The sequence below is a fragment of the Anomalospiza imberbis genome, chromosome 13, assembly GCF_031753505.1.
Source record: "Anomalospiza imberbis isolate Cuckoo-Finch-1a 21T00152 chromosome 13, ASM3175350v1, whole genome shotgun sequence".
Taxonomy (NCBI): Eukaryota; Metazoa; Chordata; class Aves; order Passeriformes; family Viduidae; genus Anomalospiza; species Anomalospiza imberbis.
In genome coordinates, this window is record NC_089693.1 from 15,528,780 (window position 1) to 15,548,634 (window position 19,855).

At 39.6% G+C, this 19,855-nt stretch overlaps 1 protein-coding gene across 6 annotated transcripts in view; it reads right to left on the bottom strand.

The window, feature by feature from the left end:
- The window catches only part of OTUD7A (OTU deubiquitinase 7A), a 58,786-nt gene that overhangs the window by 21,736 nt on the left and 17,195 nt on the right, over positions 1–19,855 (bottom strand). For 3 of the 6 annotated variants that reach the window (XM_068204180.1, XM_068204176.1, XM_068204177.1), the window contains 4 exons: positions 15,053–15,147; positions 13,744–13,898; positions 4,068–4,250; positions 1,973–2,191 (listed from right to left, as the gene is read on the bottom strand). In XM_068204180.1, coding sequence (XP_068060281.1) covers positions 1,973–2,191; positions 4,068–4,250; positions 13,744–13,898; positions 15,053–15,078 — 583 coding nt within the window. In that variant the 5' untranslated portion in view covers positions 15,079–15,147. Of the gene's footprint in view, positions 1–1,972; positions 2,192–4,067; positions 4,251–13,743; positions 13,899–14,990; positions 15,148–15,320; positions 15,719–19,855 lie in introns of those variants that run through there. The other 3 variants (XM_068204178.1, XM_068204182.1, XM_068204181.1) reach the window with 3 other exon arrangements.

Consider the following 19,855-nt stretch of genomic DNA (forward strand, 5'->3'; position numbering starts at 1 on the left):
CAGGGAATGCACCTCATCTTTTAGTTTTTTTTATGTCATTGACCAAACCACAGTTAAACTGTCGGTAGGAGACAATAAAATGTCTAATACTATGTGGCTTTCCTATTAATTAATTATCTTCATTTTGTACAACAAATAAAATAAAACAGGCAGGAAACTGAGTATCTTTACATCTAGAACAAAGACAAAAGGTTCATTTCTATGAAGCCTTACATGATTTTCTTAAGCAAACTATTTGATATGTTTAACTTACTTGAAATACAGAAGTGTTTCCCAGGAAGTTCCAAGTTATTTGAATGAAATGCTCGCAAAGTAAACTAAGTCTATGTAGGCTACAAGCACACCTGTGATCAAAACCCTGAGTACTTCAAATGGTGAAACCCTCTCCTTTCCAGGGTGCAAGAGGCTCTGGGGATGAAGGCACTTTTCCAGTGTGTGTCAAGTTACTGCCCTAATTAATGTGAAGAAAAGAAAAAATGATTTATTCTAATTTTCAGAGAGGTTTGAGAGAGGAATGCTAAGAGGCAGCAAATTCGGTCATTTCTGCAGCCATTTCAAGTTCAAAGCCAGCCAGCTCTGTATGGATTAGAGGATGTCAGCTCTAAATTCACATATTCTCTGATTTTAAGGTCAGAAAGCCTCTGTGATCCTCTAGTTCATACTAGACTCTAAGGCTGTGATTGCACTGAAGCAGGTAGGTCAACAGTGGTACCATACCAAGGTATCTTCTGCTATCCCTGTGGAATTTGGAGGGTTTGGCAGAGCTGACAGAGGAAGAATCATCCTACGTTTCCCCTGTCCTCCTTGGCTTAGCTAGTTCTTAGAGAAACTGGATGTATTTTCTTCATAGGTAACTTGCAGTTTTCATGCTTCACAGTTGCCTGGTAGAATGCCTACCTTATTTTACACTATTTCTCCCAGAAAAAGGCCTTCTGAATATTGCTTGGGGTTCTTTTGGTTGTTTGTATGTTTTGTTTCTTTTTCCTTAAGTATGTACTGTTTGAGGCTTTTATCTAAGTATGTCTGGCTTTTCAGTCACCAAAGCCAAAAAAGAGCACATGACAACACCTCATAAGTACTCAGTGGGACAGCAGATTAGCAGAGCTCCTGCCTCAAACCAGAACTGCACTTTATCAGTTTGGGCTCACACAGGGCACCAGGGCTGGAGAATGAATCTCAGATCAATCCAGTGTTACACAAGCCAGTAGAGCAATCCACACACAAAAAAATGCAACTGTCTGTTCCATATTCCACAAGCAACCATGAAATCTGATTTTACAACTCTTTTATATCACCAGGGTTGAGCATTTCACTATACAGATGTGTTCATTTCATGGTTCATTAGCACTCCTGCTGTTTCATAAGGCACCAATACTAATTTTAAATAGATTTCTCCATATCCTTCAAAATTGGCTTAAAACTTTAAACTACTAATAGATGTGAATTAACATTAATTTTAAATATCTACACTTTTTTCCCTGTGGCAATACTGAAGTATTATTTTAAAATTATGTAGTTTCTCATTATAAAAAATAATAAATACATAAAATACATATCTAAAAATTATATTCTCAAGCTGCAACAGAACTTGAAGATGTTTCCTTTCACAGTCGTGGCAATGTAATTTCCTCGTAAGAACTGGAAGTACCAACTCCCTCTGACCATCCAGACTCATGTCCTTGTCTACTGTATGACTTCCCCACCAGTCCCTTCCTTCCTCTCTCAATTTCTTTGTTTTATTAACTAAATTTGACCATTTTTTCTATAATGTTTTAAAAGAAACAGAGGGTTGGGATATGAGTCATTTGGAAAAGAACACAGTAGTTGCATTTACTCTCTGGCTTTTATTTCCCAGGCAGGATGTGCAAGCTCTGGACATGAAGCAGGATTAGAAATGCAAATGCTGGATTGGCCACCTGCTGACACCCACGGTGTCACCCAGCTGCTGACAGACACCTGAGGTGTTACCCACCTGCTTGCTCCAGTGCCACCATGGTGGCCTGCTCAATTAAGTCCCGCTCGATGAAGCTCCTGAAGTCCTCGCTGTACACGCTCAGGTCTGGCAGCTGGAATGTGTAGATGGGCATCTCCAAAGGGAACTGCTCATTGCTGCAGTCATTTGCTACATGTGAGCGAGCCAGGGAGACTATGGCTGAGCTGGCATGGGAAATCCCTCTGGAAAGACGCTTTTCTGTCAAGAAACCAAAGAGCAGTTACAGCCTGTACCACTGCCTGAAAGGCCAGCAATGCAATAAAAGGTGAATGCACATTCATTTCACTAGGAATTTATTCCACATCTTGTTTGCTACCTATTTCAGGTTATTTCCCTACTGCGAAAGATTTTGCTTGTTCCTATTACAGGTCCCTTTGGCAAGCCAGAGGAACTTGACTCTCCTTCTAGTATAAAAGATCGGCAGTAAAAATAACAAAATATGAAAAATAAATATTCCTATAAAAATTTTCCTTGATGTATCTTAAGTTTTCAAGAATTCATTGGAAGAAAAATTTATTGACAGATGATAATCAGTTAATGTTTTGAACTCCTAATTAAAGCTTACTTTAACATGACTTATCACTAATAGTGTTTTTAAGACACCTCAAACTGACTAATGGTTATTTAAAATTAGCTTTCTTGAAGTTTGTGAACTTTTATTTCTCTAATGGATCAAAGTCTTTCTAATTCTGAGACTTAAATTGCACTCCCTAAATTAACCTAAATGAAGGGAGAGGGTAGAAGATTTTGCGTTTCTTCTCCCTGTACATCTCAGCTAAATCCCCTGAGAAGGGGCACTGAAGTGCAGGGCTGCACCTCCACGTGACATCCCCTTGCTGCCACTCCATCACCCTTCCAGGCACAGGCCAGCCCTCCCCTGCTGGCTGCATTCTCCACTCCTTGGTGCAAACCAAGGTGCTCCTTTCCCTTCTGAACACCACTAGGTTCACCTGTCAGTCAGAGGTGGCTCTCTGACCAGGAGATCCTCAGCTACACACTGAGTTGGCAGCCAAATTCCTGTCAGTCCAGGTGGTCAAAGCCAGATGTACCTCACACCACCTACTGCATCCATTAAACATCAGATGAACATTTCAGTGCAAACTGTATCACAAAGAGGCTAAAGGCACATGGTTTTATCAACTGTGCTGCTCTTCCTCCCTTTATTTGTATTCAGTGCTTTAAGGAGTCTTAAGAAGTACCACAGTTCCTTTTCTTCTGATGGAAGTCAGCAGTTTTTAAAAAGCTTTACTGAAACTCCTAAGTACTGATGCTATTTCCTGTTTAACAGGAGGGAGAGTCAGCAGGAGAAGGGAAGCCCTTCTGGTCCTTTTAATGGCTGCACAGAAAACCATCACCAGGCTACTGCTATTACCTGCCTACATGACAAGTTGTCAGACCTGCAGATTTATTTTGGGACAAACTACAGCTTCTTGAGAAATTAATAGAAAAAAATTGCAACCCAACAGTCAGAGATCTGAAATAAAACCCATAAGAGGTCTGCAAACAAAAAAGAAAATTCTAATGCTTATCATCTTGTACTGGAAATTAACTGTTAGAGGTAGTTGACTAATTTTTCTTAAGGTTTCAATTTCTGTTCAGCAGGGGATAGAAGGCAGTTTCTGTGGGACCATAAAATAATGACATTTCAAAGCTGAAAGTTATTCATAGTCTGCTTACACCCTATTCACACACTGTGAGTAAGAATGCAAAGAGTGAAATACGGATTTTTAAACCTTTTTGTTTGCTTGTTTCAATAAGCACAGAAAGCTATATACAAGAGTGGTCTGTGACACCCTCTAATTAACTCCTTTCATGAGTACCACAGGACTGCTTGGGGACAACATATTTTACTTTAATCACACATTTAACAAAAACAACTTGCAGAACTGAGGCAGAGCTCACAACCACGAAAACATGAAAAATAGGGTCTAGCAGCAGCTCTGAGCCCTGTGACAATGACACAACTCACACGCTGCTGGCACACAGCCTCCCACACTCTGCAGCCAAGCACAGCTCCCAGGCAGACAGGTTGGAGACCCACCTGTCCCCTGGAACCCCACGGAGGAGCTCTTACCTTGGGCGATGTCATCCTGCCTTTGTAGGCAGGGCCTCTCAGCCTTGGTCACCTGGGGAGGCTGCTCTGGCTCCTGCTGCTTGTAAAACCTGCCCTCGTTGAACACCTGGGGCAGGTTGGCCGTGTGCACCTGCCGCAGCTGCTCATAGTCATTCAAAGCTGCTGTCAGATCCCAGTTCTTGCCTGCAAAACAGCAAAGGAACCCTCAGCTCACCTCTGTCTGGGGAGCAGCTGCCCCCACCACCCTCCTGGGACTTCCCCCCAGCCTGTGGCATCCCAACACAGCAGCACTGTGAGAAGAAGTGTCAAAGCCAGCTACCACGGAGTAAAAGGTACCATCCACTGCTCTCCTCTCATCCATAAACCCAAAATTTTGACATTGTATCACAGGAGTGATCAAGGCCAGGACTTCCCTTGCTCAGATTCCAATCAAATGGCTCCAGAAACTAGCAATTTAGGATGAATTCTAAATCCCACTGAAAGGGAGCAATAATTTGCAATGGTATGGTTGTATTAATAATAAATAATCATTAGGAGCAATGATGGAAAGACAAGAGTCATAGTGTCATAGCCCAAAAGAGTGAGAAACTTTCTTATCTTTCATTTGCAGAACAGCTAGAATGCAAACAAAAAATACTTTAGGTCCCTTTATCTCACACATGAGAGAGAACTCGCTCTCTTAGAGATTTTAAAAGCCTTTTAGAAAGCAGGTAATAAAGGACAGTGTTCTGTAACAAAACCTGCAGCGAGAGACTGAGCCACTGTGGTTCCATGTCCGTGAGAGCTGCTCATGGAACCTGTCAGCACAAAATCCTCTAAAGGATTTGCTTCCACCTTCCACTTCAGTATATTGCTCTGACCAGCAACCACAGAATGCAGGCCAATATCCAGAGAAGCAAAAGTCTGTTTAGTACAGGTGGTGAAACAGGACTTGTCATTCTCAAAAAAAGAAACCCGTGAAAACCATGTTGAGATGTCTGCCTGCTATTTTCAAAATAATCTTACTAAGTTAAAATACAGAGATGTCTACCATTCTCCAAGTACTTGTTTCTAATTGGAAAATTAAAAATATTTAGTAACAAGAAAGAGAGACCCTCCAAGTTATATGAGACTTCCAGAGCATTCCACAAGCACTTTTCCTGGCAATTCAAAAGTAACCTGATTCTGACTAATATATGATTTATTACACCAAAGAAGGTTGTCATTTTACGTACTTTGAGAAGCTACATTACCTGAGTAGCAGTTAAAGATAACTTACTTGCACCAAGGAGATAAGCTAAATATAGTACAAAGCAGTTTTAAACAGATAGAAGAAAGCCTTTTACTGTTACAGTCATATCTGTAAAGAACAAAAACCTAACCAAAGAAGGAAAAAAATAGCACAAACAGCTGGTACCTACAGGGTTGAGCTAAACTACCTTGGTTTTTGAAGTACTAACAACACTCTGAAAGGAGAATTGGTATCATTGAGCAAGAATGTTATCTAGCTCCTGAGCAGACTATAATATAAACCACCATGTGAGCCATACAGAATTGCTCTGTAATGCTGTAATTGCCTATTAGAAAGTCTGTAGGACAAAATGTAAATTCAGTGAAAATTGTCAGAGGTACTGCAACAAGAACTTCAGCTATTGCCGGCATTCGTTCCCTAAAAAGCCCACGTAGAGTGAATGGCTGTAATCCAGTCAGGGCTCTGCTCTAACTTTACACACATCCCAACCAAGTTACACAACCCAAACAGAGCCATGAGTATGTTCCCAAACCCAATCAGTGTTTGGAGTAAGAACAGCTTTTCTTTGGTTCTGGTTTTAAGAGGCACTTTACACACTTTCTTAAATTCTTCTTCCCAACCATAAAAACAAAGTAAATTAAAAAAAAAAAAAAGTGAAGGTGACAATAAGTATAATTCTAGGAAATGTAGCTTTAAACAAAACATTATTATTCTAGTATTGGCAATGCTACAAACCCAGGGCTATGTGACCTGCAGGAACATCCTGGATTCATTGAGTACAGTTCCCTGAGTACCAGACCTGTAGCACTGGAACACAAACAGCATTTCTCAGGGCATTCCCTGCAGTTCCCCTGCTCAAGATTTTTTCATGTTTAAATTCTGAAGCTAAAAAAATCCCAGTGCATGTGCTGTAAGTGGCTGCTGTGTGACAGGGCTTTGATGTATGTAAGAGGAAAGCAGAAAATCAGCAGACTCACAGAAATCCCACTGGCCTCAGTTTTAAGCCAAATACAATCATCTTATATAAAAACTCTGTCATAAAAATTACATTGAGCCTTCAGAAAGCAGGCTCACAGTGTGTTGCATTTGAAACTGGATTGCACAGTGGCTCTTGAGTTACACTCCATGGTATATTGTAGCAAATTAACTTCTAAAATAGACTTGAAACCTTACAAAAATTAATATTTCTATACCAAACACATAAATATTTAATTTTCAAATCTTTTCATATCCCTGGAATTCTTCCCATCTCCTGAACAGAAGCACCAATTCAGTACCAAAGCCCTAAACTTCAGAGAACCAACACAGGAAGTTATGACTGGACTCACTTTCCCTAAATTTGCTGGAGCCTCCAAGCATTGAAATGCAAGAAAAACATTCAACCAAATTAAAGAACATATTCAGCACCTTTCCATCTCCATGAAATAGTGGTTTTGAAAATTAGCCACCCTCAATGACCAGGATAAGTGTTTCCAGCTACCCTCTCCACTGGAAGGATGGGAGGTTTCCCTCTTTGCCCCTTTTTCATTTGATTTACACATTCACAAGTAAATACAAATGACAAATCTTTTGTTTTCCCCATTGTCCATAAAAAAAAGAGGAGAATTCATCAGTTTGGGAGAATCAGCAAAGAAAAATCATAAGTGAAATAAAGGAAACTGGAGGCAGGAAAGATAATTAGAGAAAGGAGAGAACAAAACTAAGAGTTTTATGAAAGACTCTGAGAGAAGAAATACAAATAGGTACAAAATTTAATGCAGTGCAAAATAAATTTCAAAAATGTAATAAATCTATAAAAAATATGATGTAATTTGGACCACAGGAATAGACTGCAGAAACAAGAGGCAAGCTGGGAACCAATCAGGAAGATTATTAAATTCAGAAATGTCCAGAGTAGAGGATCTGAACAAGAATTTCTATCAGTGTGACAGGCAGGTGAGAAAGTTTCAGCTGCAAGTTACTGAGGAAATTAGTGGGGCTTGTGGTTGTGGAGATTAACAGAACTAACACTGCCTATCTCTCCTCCTTTAAACATTGCATACTAAAAGCTTTTGAATTTCTAAAACTGTACCTTATTACATTACAAACCAAGTTTTGAGAGACAAAACCCCCTGAGTTAGACTGGGTTAGAAATGACAAAAATAAACTCATATAATATGGAAAACAAACATATCCTCCCACCCAAAGCCTACAGGGCAGGTCCCTCCTTCCAGTCTTGCCCCTTGTCCAACAAGTGGCACTGGTTTGGGACTGCACAGAGTCCCTCTGGTCCCTAGTGAAGGGAAAGAGGAAGTCTTCTCCTAAGTCCTGTTTGTGTGTGTCTCTCATGTTCTTCTCTGACATCTCACAGACCCTGCTCCTCACACAACTCCCTTCACTTGCACATCTCTCATTTTCTTTGCCATCTCCTGCACAGACATCCAAGAGAAAGGGCCAGTCTTTCCTACCTGCACAGAGGTTATGCGTGCGGGACAAGTAACAGGCAATTAATTTATTTTTCATAATTTCATCAATTAATTTAAGTCAAGTAAAAGCTTGTGTCGCAATTTGACGGAGAAAAACAACACAAGGCTGTTTTTTAGATTGCCTGCTATTTTCGTTTCACTGTTTCTTATCTGATGCACCCCTTCGCTGACTGCTTCTTTGTTTATATGACATATTATTGTATTTAAAAAGGCATTTAAGAGACATAACAACGTTATTTCAGTGCACACAATCATATCAGATAAGCCACTGGCAGCTCTGGATCAGTAACAATTTGCTCCAAACCAGCACCAATACAGTAGGTTTGCAGGAGAGGCTTCCAGTTTCAAATGGGCAGAGAACATCAGTCAGCAAAAAAGCTGGAGGAGCACAAAGATGGTTAGAAAACACAGGTAGTGAAATCGTTGCTGGAACCAAAAGAACTCACTGACTGAACAGAAAGAACACTCTTACTGAGCAATTGCTTCCTGAACAGCTACATGTGCTACGTGAGTCAGCCTCTTTAGTTTGAAGCCATTCCCTTGTGTTATCACTTGTGTTCTTGTCAAAAGCCCCTCTCCAGCTCTCCTGGAGCCCTTTTAGGTATTGGAAGGTACTCCAAGGCCTTCCTAGGGCCTTCTCTTCCCCAACAGCTCAAGGTGCTGTCATAGCAAAGGTGCTCCACTCCTCTGAGCATCGCCATGGCCTCTTCTGGACATGTCCTGAGAGGTCCATTGGGGGAGCAAAGCTGGATGCAGCACTCCAGGTGGGGGTGTCACAAGGGCATTCTCCAGTGCTGTAATCCCAGAGCAACATGGTATCATTTAGTCTTTGTGGTTTTTTGCTTTGTACTGTATTGGCTAAAACACTATGACTTAGTAGGGTTGTAATAGTTAATAAATCTGTTGTCTTTCACTTCTTAAATCAGGTATAATGAAAACCAAGAGGATTTTATCATCAATTAGTAAGAAAAGCAAACATGCAACTATTACACAGTTCCCTCCCCCCCTCCAATCTTTCAAATCTTTCAAATATCCACCTACTCCAATATGTTAAAAGAACATTTGAAAGGTCACTGAAATTCCTGATTTAATGATAAATAAAATGCTGGAAAGGATGCAATTTGTGATGTGGAACTAGGAAAATCTAAACAGTAAGAACCACAATGAAAGGCAACTTGCAGCAACAACATGTATAGACAGAGAAATGTCTATACAGAAGACGTGTAGGACTTCAGCAGAGGAAACGTTCAAAGGGACAGGAAATGCTGCCTGGAGTGAAACAGGACCAATGGACCCAATGGGATACAGCCATTATGGGACAACATCAACTGAGTGGGCAACAAGTTAACTTTCAGAGAAGAAAGATCTGAGGAAGGCACTGAGCATCAAGAAAGTATCTATGAAATGCACCTGTAAGTGCAATTTGAAGCCAACACAGAAACACCCCAGGCTAATGCAAAGAAGTCTGCTCTTACAAACCAACTGCTAATAAAGCAATCCTCAAGTTCAGTTCAAATGCAGGCACTTCCTCCTGTTTGGCATGAAGTAGATTAACAAATATTTGGAGGCAAAAGGTAAGAAGAACTTCAGCTTTTTTTCCTTCTGAATACACAAAATTAGGATGAAATTAGACCATGTATTTTAAAACGAGATTTAATTTTGGTCCATGTTCTCAAAGGAAAATAATACAGCAAGGCCATTTTGTTAACACATGCCTCATTTTCTGCTAGAATGCAAAGTCACTCCAAACTGAACAGGCAGCTGGAAATGACAGTTTTGCTCCCTGTTTAACGAGACATTGGTAGCAGCTCAGCTTCCTCTTCCCATTGCCAAGCCTTCCACAAGAGAACTAAAAAAGGAACCATCTGAGGGAGAGAGAATAAGAGACTATTTTTGGGGAGTTAGTTTTATACACTCAATCACATGACAGCACTGTAAATGTCTCTCTCCCTCTCTATAAATTACACGCTTTTCTTTGAATTCTGCTTGTATACATTGTTCTTTGAGGAGATGCCTCTGTACTGCAGCTCTGTCTTGTTCCATGGGGTCAGTCACCTTTCCTGCTCATATTTCATGACTGGAAAGCCAATTTCCCAGTTCCCGAGTTCATGTTCAGCTATATATCCCTCGATTAAGTGCTGTTTGAAGCTGGAAATAGACAGCAGTTATTTTTATATAATGGTGAAATGCCACATCATTTATATAAATAAATGAAACCAATTTTACAAATCAAAGGGCAACTTTTCAGCTAAATATATTATTTTTGAATCAGTTTGTATTATTATTTCACAAATCCTCCAGTGCCTGATGATTGCCTACACTGTTGGCATTTTAAAGAATGTCATCCTATGCCTTCCCTCTCTATTCGAGGGGACACTGCCTGCACACCTGCAGCTCTCTGAAAACTGAGCTGCTTTCTCCCGATTTATCAGTGATCTCCGAGTTCATCCACACCTACAGCCTTGACACTGTGATCCATATACAGTACAACTTGTTTTAAAGATTAAACTATTTTCTGTAATGGTTTTCTTTCTGCCTTAGGCCAATCTTTTAAGCAGATTATACATAAACACACCAGCATTACTGTTACTCTAGGTGTGAGAGAATCAAGGTGCCAGCCCAGACTATCCAGGAGGGAAAGTGATGTGCCCCCCCTTATTCCTGGACCTTCTTTACTCCTTATTAATGGGGAAGTTGGAGCTCACACAGCTGAAGAGAAATTAATTCTCCACCATGCAGAGCTCTCAGTTTATGCTTAAGAACATTCCAAAAGCTGAGTGAGCCAAAGGAGTTTTCCCAGTGACTTAGAAGGGGCCTTGCACACACAGAGGTGACATCTGGAGAGTCTTGCAGCTGATTTCCTGTTTCCCTGTGACATGAGTCTGATCCATTCCTGAATTCACTCCTGCTCAAAGCAGGGATACACATGGCTGCCAGCATAGGCTGATTTTCAAACTGCTTTACTGAGATTGTTGTTTCTATCACCTGGGTCACATTTATTCTCAAATTTCTCTGTCAATATTAACTACTCAAGTGAGGGCATTTTTTTAGGCTGTTTTTATAGAAATCAGCAAAGGCTGAGAATGAAAGGCTGAAAAGGCAGATCCAGTGAAGGTTCAAAAAATATAATTTCTACTCTTCATCACCTCACATACACAAGAATGCTTTCAGTTCTTGAGAGCACATAAACAAGGTAAAACCCTCAGGAAGTGGCAAACAATATCTCAGAGATAGGAAACGAAACATGAAAGACTCAGTAAGTAAGTAATCATCCAAAAATGAAAGCAAAGCTAGAAAATGACATTTCTAAGGAAGAAATGGTTTAGCATGTGTGTATAATCCACTAACACAGAACTGGCACAGCTAATGATATGCAAATGAAATGTATGAATATTAATTTATAATTAATGTGAATAGCTGTAAGCCGCTTAATAAATATGGAAGTTCAGTATTAGACTTATATACCAGATACCAGCCATGAAAATGTTATATAACTATTATTTTTAAAGTTCTCTTTGGCTCTTCATTTCAAAAGTAGAATGGACACTTTCTGCAAGATTCATGTCAAGCACAACAAGCAGAATGTTTTCTGAGATAGTGACAAGCAGCTGTGCTCAATATAAAGCTCAGCAGAAGAAAACTGCAGGGATTTTACCAGCAGGATAGGCAGAGTATAGAAACATCAAGTGAGCCAACATTTAGGACAGCTTCTGGCAATGTAGAAAATCTATATGCAATGTATAGATTTTTTAGCTATTTGCACAACAGTCAGTGTGTGTTTAACGCACCCACTTGCTGCTGGGACGAACAACACATACTGTGCACAACTGTGCTGTGGATGTAGCAGGACATAACCAAAGCAAAACAATTAATCTATTAAAGTAATTGGATAAGGAAACAGAAATTGGTATCCTTGATTACCTACAGGATAGTGAAACTGAAGAAATTTCCCCCAGGGATGAACAAAAGAAACAACATTGGCTCTGAAAAGGAAGTGTTACTCCATAGGAGCACACTGAGAAAATTCAGTCTGATCAAGTTAAAAATAGAATTTTTGAGTGGGTCGGAAAGAGCAAAGGGCGATTGGGTCATAGAAGATCTGAGCAAAACTTATGATTCCACGTAAATGAGGCTCTACACAAGCCTTTTTTTGGCTCCAAGTTCACCATGACCATCATTTTTAGAGCTATGAACAACCAAACCTTGAAAATTTTGGGAAATATTTGTGCACACCTGTTTCTGAAGTTTGATTGTAACAATCAAACATCATTCCAAGGCCAGGTACAAGACATTGGCACCCATAGGGGTGTGGGGTGGGTTGCTCTTCTGAATATTGTTTCTATTATTGTTAAGAAGCTACTCCATGGTTTTCAGTGCTACTCACAGAGAACTGACACACTGTGATAGTCAAAATGCTGTGAGGGCAGCAGTCCCTGTCGTGTCTTTTTTAAACAAACGGAGAAACCACTCCATCAATTACTGCCTCCCAGCACAAGATATGCCCAGTGTTAGAAGCTGTTACACCAAATGTAGCCACAAGTGCTGAAATGGTTGTCTGAGCACATCTTGTTCAGAGCTAGCAACAATCCCTTTTACTTTGAGAAATTCCTGTGTAGGAGGAAATGATTTGGGGCAGATGCATATGTCTATTAGCCTGTCAGAATAATTAGATTGTTTATTTCTTATTTCTTTGTTAGTATGTTCGATGTAAACCTATTCATCTACAGAAATGAGAAGTACAAAACTGAGAAACTCTATTCGATATTTATTTGAAAGCATTGCTCTTTATAGAAAGGAAAAAAAGGTAAGAAACTCTCTTCTGAAAGACCTCTGATATGTAGGAACCCTTTGAAATTTTGGCAATGCTCTATCAGCACAGTATCTGACAATCTGTCCTGACATAGCTGAGAAAAATCTTCTCATGTTCTTTTTCTAAAAGACCATCAGACTAAGACAGACTCTAGGTGAGAATGACATGTTGATCAAATCAGTCAGACAAACAGACAAAACTCTTAAATATAGCAATCCTATGCTAATATTCCTTGCTAGGCATTCCAAGGTTTTATTTCATGTATCAGATGACTTGGGAAATGCTGCAGAATTGTGTGCATCTCTGTGTTAATAAGCTATCATGTCTTATTACTGAAAAGTCCAGAGTAAAGAAAGAACTTACCACAAAATGAAAAACTTTCAGCATACATAAAGTGAAGCAGCTCTTGCAAAAAGGAGATCTATAACATGAGCTATACTTTCACATCTGCTGTAGCTGTTCAGTTACTTTGGTTTAACTCAATTTCTTAGAGCACATTAAGATTAAAAAAACAAGCCCTAAATCTCTCAGGCAGCAAGTTCAGTATGGAACATGAAAAGAAATTAACAAAACCAACTATTATGAAATGCTGTCAAATATCAATGGTGTCTTTCCTATTTTAAGCCTATAGACCTAAACCAACTACAACAAAATGAATAAACAGACAGTTATTTTTCTAATACAGCTTCTTAGTTGTTTTTCAGCCTAGCCACTTAGCTCCTATGCTGTGAAGTCCAGGTATGCATATTAACCACTGGGACCCAAAAATACCTCTGGTGTCTCTATCACTGTACAGTAAATCCCTTTCAGACTAAACTTCAGACTAAATACAGAGACCTGAGAAACTTGTACAACTACTTTCAGGCAGCTGAATATGAAAATTCAGCTAAAGTCTCCTCCCCTCTCTCCTGGCCTCCTCCCTTCTCTCACTGGCACATAAACACTTGACTCTTAGTAACTTAAAACATAGCAATCTAATACTAGCAAGTTTTTAAGAGTTTTGTTAAGAACACCTGCCTTAGTATAATCTATGGTCAGCTCATTACAAGAGTTGACATCATAAAAATACCAAGAAATATCTGTTTCCTTAGACCAGAGCTGCTTGTTATGACTGGTTCTTGGTTTAAGCAAGCAGTGAGCACAGGAAATGGTTGGGTCCAAAAAGTTTACCTTCTAGTAAGTCTCTTGCCAGACCTGGTTCTGCCCCTGTGGACCGAACAAAGTCTGACAGGACTGCATCCATATCAAGAGTCATGTGATCATTCAGAGGTGCTGCCAGACATGCAGCAGCAGTTGGGCTCACTGGCTGGCTAAAAGGTCTCCATCTGCCAAGGAGAAAAAGAAACATGGTTTAGAATATACTCCCAGGTGACATAAACCACATTTCTCCTCTATTCCCTAAACAAGACTATTAAAAAAGCTTGCAGCATATTAAAATAAACAGCATTTGTCATCCATCTCTGCCTCTGACCAGAGCTGCTGGTCACTCACATGGGAAGGTTTTCTCTATCCTAATATTTCATATTTTTATTGATTTTTCTTATGTGAGCTCATAAATAGCTTTGCAACTTGACTCCAATTCAGCTAAACATAAGATTGGTTTATTAGAAGCATTGTCACTGTTATTGGTTTATTAGATCATTGTCACTGCTCAAAAACTGAGGTTTAGCAAGGATTGAAATGTCTAGAGCTCTTTCGCCTTACTAATACTAACACACACAGCAAGGGATTTGTTCATCTATTTGCCTTGCCAATACAGCTCCTGTAATTTATAGATTTTCTGCTGTGCTAGGTCTGGCTGGGATGGAGTTGATTTTATTCTTTTCTTTTCTAGAACTGTGGCTAAACCAATGTTCATAGTGGCTGATGTTACAGTAATTTATGAGGTTTATTTGTTTTATTTCCTTTCACTGGTGACCAATGCTGTAGCTGCTGAACAATTTTTACTGCAGTCTGTGGGGGACAATCTTACTAGGATGCTCTCCTGGTGGCACAATCACCCAGGGACCTTTTAGGAAGCAGATCATGTTTTGCCCCAAGTGAAATGTGACAATGTCTGGCATGGGAATTTTTCCTGCCAAATCCATGGCCAACAAAAAAAATATCTGCTCTACTGCATTTTGCATCTTCTTTTCATTCCTGAAAACAGAAACCTCCTCCTTCTAGGCAATGCTCTTTACAAACATAAAATAGAAATTAAAGCAGTCACCACAAGAGGAGTTCATGCTAGGCAAGCTATTAAAACAGCTGGAATTTAAAGCACAGTCATCCTAAGCATATTTCCGTACTTCAACCCTGCCTGCACTGCTGCTGAAATGCTGGAAAGCAAAGAAAACAGGAGGAAATTAAACAATACACAAGGTAAGGAAAAGCATATGTTTTACTTTCATGTTTGTTATTCACTGGCTAAAGTTTACCTTTGTGCATGAACTGGATTTTTCCTGTTGAATCCTCCTCACAGCCTCAGTTGCAACTTTACCTCATGCCAAGGGTAAGGTCTGGCATGGAGACTTTCTACTGGCAGCAGATGATCTTGGTTGGCTCTTGCTTGCACCACAACTACCGGGAAATAAACTGTGAAGGAAATTGGAATTCAATTAATTTTACTGTCCCTCACATGAAATAGTCTTTTCCTACTTCATGTGTAATTGGTTATACTTAGCCTGAAAAACGGAATGCCTTTGCTTTCTTAGACATTGCCTTTTTGTGCAATTACATATCCCTGCTACAATGCAAAAACCTTTTACCTTCTGCCTCAGGAGGGTGGGGTCCTTCTCAGCCTCATCCATGGGGACTGGCCACTAAACCCAACTTAGTCCAACAAACTAAACATTTGTGGGATATAAAATCACAGAATCATAGAATTGTTACAGTTGGAAGATACTTTTAAGATCACAGAGTCAATGAGGCTTGAAAAGACCTCTGAGATGATCAAATCCAACCCATGAACTGATACTACTTTATCAGCCAGACCATGGCAGTAAGCACCATGTCCAGTCTTTCCTTAAACATCTCCAGGGACTGTGACTCCACCACCTTCCCGAGTAGCCCATTCCAATTTTCATCAAGAAATTCCTCCTAATGTCCAACCAGAACCTCCCCTGGAGCACCTTAAAGCCATGTGCTCTTATCCTGTTGCCTGGGAGAAGAGAGTGACTCACCACAGACTTCTTTCAGGCCAGAGCAATAAGGTGTCCCTCAGCCCCCTTTTCTCCAGGCTAAACAACTGGAACTGCCTCACAGCTCCTCATCAGACCTGCACTCCTGGATACCAATTCCATGTTTTTCAGGATCAAGGTAGATTACACTGTTGCTAATTCTACCCACTTCACACTCTTTTGGCCTCCACACAGTACTACCTGCATGTTTCACATCTTTTATACTATTTATACAAGTCTATCATTATGTTTGGGCCACATGAGGATAGCAGGGGAGGTGATCTTTTCCTCTCTGTTCAGTCCTGGCAAGACTCATCAGGAGTTTTATGTCCCTTTCTGGATCTGCAACACAAGAATGACATGGACATATTGGAGGGAGTCTAGTGAAGGACAACAAACTGCAGTGGATCACCTCTGTGCAAGGGAAACACTTCTAAAAGGTAATCCTAATGAAAGTGTAGTAACAGAAGGAAAGCTGGAAATATTGAGGAGACTAGTTAAAAAGGAATGCAGATATTTTGGAAAGAGAACTACCTTAATGGATTATGGCCAAATTTGACATCTAAGCTCTAGCTCAACTGAATCTGTTCCAATGCAAATGCAGGACAAAAATGCTACTTTTATTTTTAACAAACACTCATACATAGATGCACTGTACTCAACAGCACTAATTTGTACAAAAAGATCACCAGAAACTGAACACAACTAATTTCTTTAGTGACTACATGAAATAATGGAATTAATCTTGGCCAGCAGGATGGAAACATATGGATCAAACTAAAGGAACCTGCCAGAGATGATACAAAGCATTGGTGCATTTCAGACCACCACCAGAAGTGACTCAGTAGTATAATGAGTGTTAATTTAAAATGCACCAGCTGGGCCCTCAAGTACAGTCACTGTGTGGGGGCTGGAGTGCTCATAAGTTTGGGGAGCTGAAGTGTATATCAGCTTGGAGAAGTCAATTCATGAGTTGTCTCAGAATCAGCATTACTTCAGTATTTTCAACAGTAAAAAAAGACATCCTTCTTAGAGCAAAGAATAACACCAATCTCTGCATTTATGATGTCAGCATCACCTCAAAATTACCACATAGAGTCTACACTCTGGAAGCAAAGAGCAGAGTTGGCAGGATCCGCTCTGCATGCATTTGAACTAACACTGGTTTCTTCCCTATGGAAGCTGTTTGCTCAGCCCTCTAGTACTTAGATTTAAAAAAACAACAGGAAAAAGTCTTAAAATATTATCTCTGCCAGAAAACTACTATCAGCTGTGAAAAGCCACCAAGATGGAAGTGTAAAAAGTAAGCAAAAGAGAAAACAAATTAAAAAATCTAAAGGAGGCAGTGACTCAGAAGGCAGGTGGCTCTCAGACCCACTTCTCCCCAGATGGATTTCGTCTCTCCTCACCGAAGGAACAATTACCACCACCTTTGCTCTCAATGGCTTGGCAAAGCATTAACACAACTTACACTTTAAATACACACACAGAGCAGATCTAACACAATCATTCACCTCACACCACTCCTCCCACACGTAACACTACACACACAAACAGACACCTGCAGTTTTCATTTCAAATGTGTCACACACGACACACAAATGTAATTTGGAACTGAATGGATATTGACACATCTTGACCATCAAAACACAGGAAGACCTTGGCCAAACTTCTTCCCTAAAAAATTTCTTACTTATAAAGCACAAATACAAGAAGCAGTGAAATTGGATAATTTGTTTTATATTATAAGAAAAATAATTTTGAAAGTATTTAAAGAGGAGATACTGATTAATTTGAAATGTTAAGATGGGCTAATAGGACTTGAAATCAATTTAGTACAATCTCAGTTATATTTGATCTTTTCTTCTCCTTCAAGTACCTCTCTCTCAAAGCTGAGCCATACTTGGAAGTGAACAGTCTTCACCTGAATCTAAATTTAACTTCGTCAAAAGCAAACAGCTTCACCCAGTTAAATGATATGAAGGGTTTTTTCTCTAAAGAAGCTTAAAGAGATGCACAGAGATAACTAATGAAGCAAAAGCAACCATGTTAAAACAAATCCCATCCCATGCATCCAGAACAGAAACAGCTGACAAAACCAAAGTGAGGAACAGAGAGAAAACAGCACACACTGGACAAAGCCTCAGGAAGACAGAATGACTAAGCTGCAACTAAGATCTTTCACTTTCCTAATTTTCAAAGAAAGGATGAAATAAGCACCATCAATAAGAGACACAGTCTTGGTGCTCTGGGAAACCAATGGAGAGACACCCAGCAATCGCATTAAGCCAGTTCCCCCAGGCTATTTTATGTCCCTGCAGTGTGACAGGGCTCAGGGCCTGTTGAACATCGCTGCTGGCTCTCAGCTGCTCTGGCAATGCACAGAGGTGCAGCCAACTCCCAGGTGCAATGTTCCTGCTGCTTGACCGGCTGGGAGGGCAGAAAGACCCTCTTTGTGCACAGTTTGAGGTTTTGAAAGTAATTCTTTCTGACAGGCTACAATTGATGGGAAATGCCGTAATTCCACAATCGTAACAATATTATGAAATTAAACCACCCTTTATTAGGTTAAACTATTAAGCAGAAATCTATAATTAAACAATCAAATTCAGCAGAGAAGATTTGTTTAGGAGAACAGCAGCTTGAAGGGAAGTGGTAGTTAATGCAGGCTACTTAAGAAAGTGGAGATGGTATTTTTTCTGCTGACTGGATTAAAAGGCATTAGTTGAAGAAGCCAAATCGATGGTAATTACCTAAAGAAAAGGTTACTGTGAACTAGACCTGATGGCAAAGTGGGGCATTTTTATGTTAAAATGTGGACTCTCAAAACACAGTAAAATTACAAGACAGCATTTGGTGAGGACTATCTACCTTCTCCAGTCTAAAATATCAGTTTTGGAACAAAAGGAGAAGAAGAAAAAAGACTAAAAGTAAAAGCTCAAATCAGACATTATTACTAAGGTATTATCTACACAATGGAACTCAGGAAAATAAACCCCGTTAATTTAATTGGATTTGTCTATATCCATTAAATTCCTCTGCAAACACTTTCATTTGTGAATAAAATGCTGGCCTTAATTTGGTTTGGCTCATCTTGCCTTCCAAGTGAGTTAAACTGAATTCACTGGAGACCACTTTAATTATGAATGGGATAGTGCACACAGGGACTTGGTAGGACTTAAGCTGCCTTCTTTAAATTCCTGCATGTAGTTGATTTGCATCACTTTTCCCTGGTATCTTGTGTAGACAAGTCCTGAACATTTGACAGAGAAGTGGAAAAAACAGAGAAAGAAAGAAGCTATGCTGAAGAATCCCCAGCTCTGGGGAACCATCAAAGAGCAGCTGTCCAAGAGAACTGTTCAAGTACGTCAAGTCCAGTTCTAGGATAAATACCATCAAGGCTCAGGGACCAACTAGGAAGTATTTTAAAAATGCAGGTACATTTCAATTTTCAGAAATGTTATTTGAAGTGTCTACTATTTGCTTACATATTTGAATTACTTCAAGATAGAGCTATAATGAAGGACACAACTAAAGTATCTTTAGATGAGATTTTTACAACTGTATTTTCATGGACCTTCAGAGGGTTTTCATAACACCATTTTTCTTACTTAAGAGTGATTACATTCTCAGAAGAAAAAAATTTCACAGATAAACAAGAAGTCCATAGAAACAGGGGTCCTGAACTGCAATAAGCCAAGCAAGAGACATAGCCTTTTCAGGTAAGGATCTCCTACACCCCTGCATCAGTATTTTTCCAAGACAAAACACCACCATTGCTATAGTATTTTTTTTCAAACAAGAAAACATGATATAGATAACAAGATAAAACAAGATATGGAGAATGAATAGAAGTCAATTATAATGTTGCTTTTATTTTATTCACAAGGGCCCTCATAGTGTGGTATTGTATTCTAACAGAACGCAGCTGTGCAAAGGATAAATGCAATGCCACTGATAAAGCCGGAATTTCTCTGAAACAAATACCTTGATTTTAAAACCAATTCAAGTATTAATTATTCTTTTATCCATGAGAGTGATAAAGAAGTAGGCAGTATTATACTGCACTGGAAAGATGACAATTAGGCTTTCAGATGTTAATCCGAGGCCTGTTATTAAATGCA